At 38.0% G+C, this 3,876-nt stretch overlaps 1 protein-coding gene across 1 annotated transcript; it reads right to left on the bottom strand.

The window, feature by feature from the left end:
• Positions 1-3,138, bottom strand: LOC125869388 (zinc finger CCCH domain-containing protein 29-like). Its single transcript, XM_049549968.1, has 2 exons — positions 2,982-3,138; positions 1-2,364 (listed from the first exon to the last, which is right to left on the bottom strand). The coding sequence occupies exon 2, from the start codon at positions 2,356-2,358 to the stop codon at positions 277-279; it is 2,082 nt and encodes a 693-aa protein (XP_049405925.1). The 5' UTR covers positions 2,359-2,364; positions 2,982-3,138; the 3' UTR covers positions 1-276.
• Between the last annotated feature and the right edge of the window lie 738 nt (positions 3,139-3,876).

Below are 3,876 nucleotides of genomic sequence, written 5' to 3'. Positions count from 1 at the left end.
TTTAGAAATAATTCTGATAAGCTCAATCAATATATTGAAATACAACTTCAATTCATTGAAGAAGATAAAGAACTTATTATAAAAAAATTATAAGAATATAACAAATGACTCTTTTTTCAATCACTTAATTGTTGAAACAATGTGATTAGTTTATCCTCCCTATCCCATTTTTCTTTCCCCATATAACTAAGGGAATATGTTGATGTTTCTTCCCTTGAAACTAATGGTTAAACTTATATCCAATATATCGATAAGAATTTCGAAAAGAATAATTAATTAAGCCACGATACGCTCCTGGTCTATGTACATTTGTTCCAGCCACGGTGGAATGGAGTCCCGAACACCACCACCGTACTTCTGCTGCTCTGAACTGTATAGCCCAGTACCAGTGGAGGACACATCTTTCACCAAGGAATGAACCCACGACACGTCTGGCTCGTTGAGTTGAGATGGTGTGATTGTTGATCTTGTTGGAGCACCATTTCCACCGCGAAAACCAAAAGATTGAGATCTCTTGAGCTTGTTTGTGTCATCACTATTGAAGCCCCATTCCAATTTCCCATCAGGGGAGCCCCAATCTGATGACATCAAAGGTGGTGAGTTAGCAACACCATTTGGAACAGCACGATGCCCCATTCCACTACGGTCAATAAAACTCTGGCTACGCTTTGCAAAAGCAGCAGACCTCGAGTTCATGACAGCTTGAGCCACTGCTGCTGATGAGTCGAATCCATAGGTTGAGGGCTTCCTCAATGGAGACGATGATTGAGGAATGTTAGTATAGCTTGATTGAAATTGGTTCATGTTTTGTCGCATCTGAAGCCCGGTTGGAGATTGCATCTGGGAGCCGTTACTTGACACCTTAGGTGAGAGACCTTGCAAATGAGGAACCGATGGAGAATACAACTGAGAGCTGGTGGTGGATGTAACTCTCGGAGAAAGGCCCTGCAAGTGGGACAGCAATTGAGAATCCATTGATCCAAAAACATCATCAAGATTAGTAGGCTTCAAATCCGCCATCCGATTGTCCTTATTCCAATAAGACGGTGAAGAGAGACCAGCCATCTCATCTATCAATTGCTGTCTTAGTTGCTGCTGTGTGCGGATGCTTTCCAAGCCAAGCATGTCCATGTCCAAATCCAAGTCCCGAGCGTTTAGAGATGTCTTTAGCCTACTGCCAGGAAGCTGTAATGCAGGTGGGGTGATGTTCACCTTGTTCTGCCACATGTTTCCACCCATTGGAGACGAACATGTTACAGCAGGAGACATCGGTGGTGTTGAAGTAGCAGGCAGCAACATGGACGAAGAACCAAGCGCCAGAGGGCTCAATGTTGACATGTCCATCGAACCGACTGGACTAGCCTTTGGAGAAGGGATAGCTGAACCAGTTGACGCATACAAGGGGCGTAGCTCTTCAGGCTTGTGAGCAAAGAAGCAAACTTTCCTTGAGCACCCGGTCTCATCCTTGCAGAGACGGGTTCTATATTGGGCAGGATGAAGCCATGACTCGAATACACCATGAGCATACTCACAAGAATCATTCTTTGCACAAACACCTTTCTTAAACTCGGGACATGGAACACAAGTATAGTTATACTTCCTTGGATCGCGTCTCCTTGCGTTCTCCCCTGGATGAACAAAAGGGCATTCAGTCCAGTCATGAGAATATGCCCTTGAACATGGCTTAACCTTGAAACAATACATCCTGAAATCATCACTCCCATAAATCCCATCATTTATGTCCGGCAAGGAAGTATCGATCGGATACTCTTTCTTCTCGCTTCCTTCTTTCGTCATCTGGATTGCTGTTTTTCCTTCCTCCTCCTCCAGCTCAGCAAGCTCAGCCAAGCACCCATTCAACAACTCCAGTGACTTCCTTTTCGAATTCCTTAACGACTTAGGATAAGAAGCAATCACATCACAAGGCCTGTTTCCACTAGAATCACAAACATTAACATCAGCAGAAGCATCAATCAAGATCTTGAAAACCTCGACGGATGATTCCGAGCCACCAGCTGCAGCACAGTGAAGAGCAGTTGCACCATCAGAGCCGCAAGCCCTGTTGACATCAACCTTACCAGTGCCAACAATATACTTCAAAATCTCAATACTCCCATACATGGAAGCAATCATCAGAGGGGTTCTCTCTTCAAACCCCATCTTTTTCGAACCGAATCTTCTCCCATACCAAAAGCTGAACTCATCAACAGCACAACCTTTCTCAACTTCACATATGAAGCTAGCAAGATCATCTGAAGCTGACAATTCAAGCAATTTTGAGCAATTTCTACCATGCCCATCTTTCTGATCCATGTTTAAATCAGAAGGACAAACTTTACTCCTTGAACCAGTACACATCAATTCCTGCAAGTCATCAAAAAGCCTCAGATTTAGATTTGCTACTCCATCCAACACATAAAAAATCACAAATTCCAAAAGTAACAAACTGTATAAACCTAAATCAATACTGTAACTCTTCCTAGATTTACATTTGCTACTAAATCAAACCCATAAAGCTGTCAAATACTGAACCAAAAATGTAACTTTTTTCCCAAATCCAATGAACCCATCGGAGAAAACCCCACCAAAACAATAGATCTCATAAATTTCAACAAAATAAAGAAAAAACACACAAATAGTCAACAAAAACTGAAACCCATCACAAGAAAGTTCCAAAGTCTCAATCTTTTTTCAAAAAATTCCATACCCATAAACTAAATTTACCATAAAAGGACAAAAACCCCATACTAGAAAAGTAAAAAATAGAAAAAAAAAAAAAAAACTAGAAACCCATCTCACAACTACTACAACTAGTCAACAAGAACTGAAACCCATCACCAAAAAGTTTCAAACTTTCAATCTTTTTCACAACATACTCCATACCCATAAGCATTTTTTACCATAAAAGAACAAAAAAAACCTAAATTTTTTACCATACTAGAAGAAATTAAAAGCAATAAATTTTGAGAACAAAACAGTACCTTATAGATGGCTAAGGTTTATTTCTTGAAGAAACTTGAAAATCCAAGAGGAAAAAAGTATTTAATTAGTTGTAAGATTTGTGAGTTGTTATTTGTTTGAGTAAATTTTTCTGTGAAGAAATGAGTGAGGGTTCAGAGGTATATATGAGTCAGAGAAAGGAAGGAAGGAGGAAAGGGTGACTTTTCTTCTTGGTGAGTTCAATTTTTTTCTACTCTGCTAATGGTCAAAGTCAAATCTTCAAAATTTGGTCCACAACATACAAGAAAATTATAGATATGGTCACTTATGTTTGAGATGAAGTTCAAAATAGCCCCTAAAGTATGTTATGGACACTTTTAGTCTTTTAAGTTAGTCAAAAGTTAATACTTCTCATCTTCGTTAAATATAATAACATATTAAGTGTAATTCAATAAGTGAAGGTTGGATAGAGTAAGATGTATGTAGACCTGATACATACTTTTTGTGGAGGTAGAGAGGTCGTTTGCTTAAAAAAAGTGAAATTAAAACAAGATCGAAAAGTTCTGTTGATCTAATGAAAACAGTGAAAATAAGGAATTTAGTGAAAAACTAATATCTAGAGGTAACATTTTCGTAGTATTTGCTTCTTTTTTTTGGTTTTTTTGAGAGTCTGATACAGTATTTTAGGTGCAATTTTAAATATTTTTTAGGTTTAGTGTAAGTCTTTTTGTATTCACAATACCTATTTGATGAAATTTTTCTAGTGGTTTTGATTATTTAGTTTAACATTTCCGTCAAATATTTAACAGAAAAAGTTTGTTAAACATTTAGCAAAAACTAAAAGTACTATTTTGACGGTTTTAATCTGCTTGTTAGTTTGTTTCAAAAAAATCTTTTTTTACAAGTCTTTTATTCCAATTTTTCATGTTACATGTA

Source organism: Solanum stenotomum, chromosome 6 (genome assembly GCF_019186545.1).
Source record: "Solanum stenotomum isolate F172 chromosome 6, ASM1918654v1, whole genome shotgun sequence".
NCBI lineage: Eukaryota > Viridiplantae > Streptophyta > Magnoliopsida > Solanales > Solanaceae > Solanum > Solanum stenotomum.
This window is presented reverse-complemented; position numbering and strand designations above follow the sequence as displayed.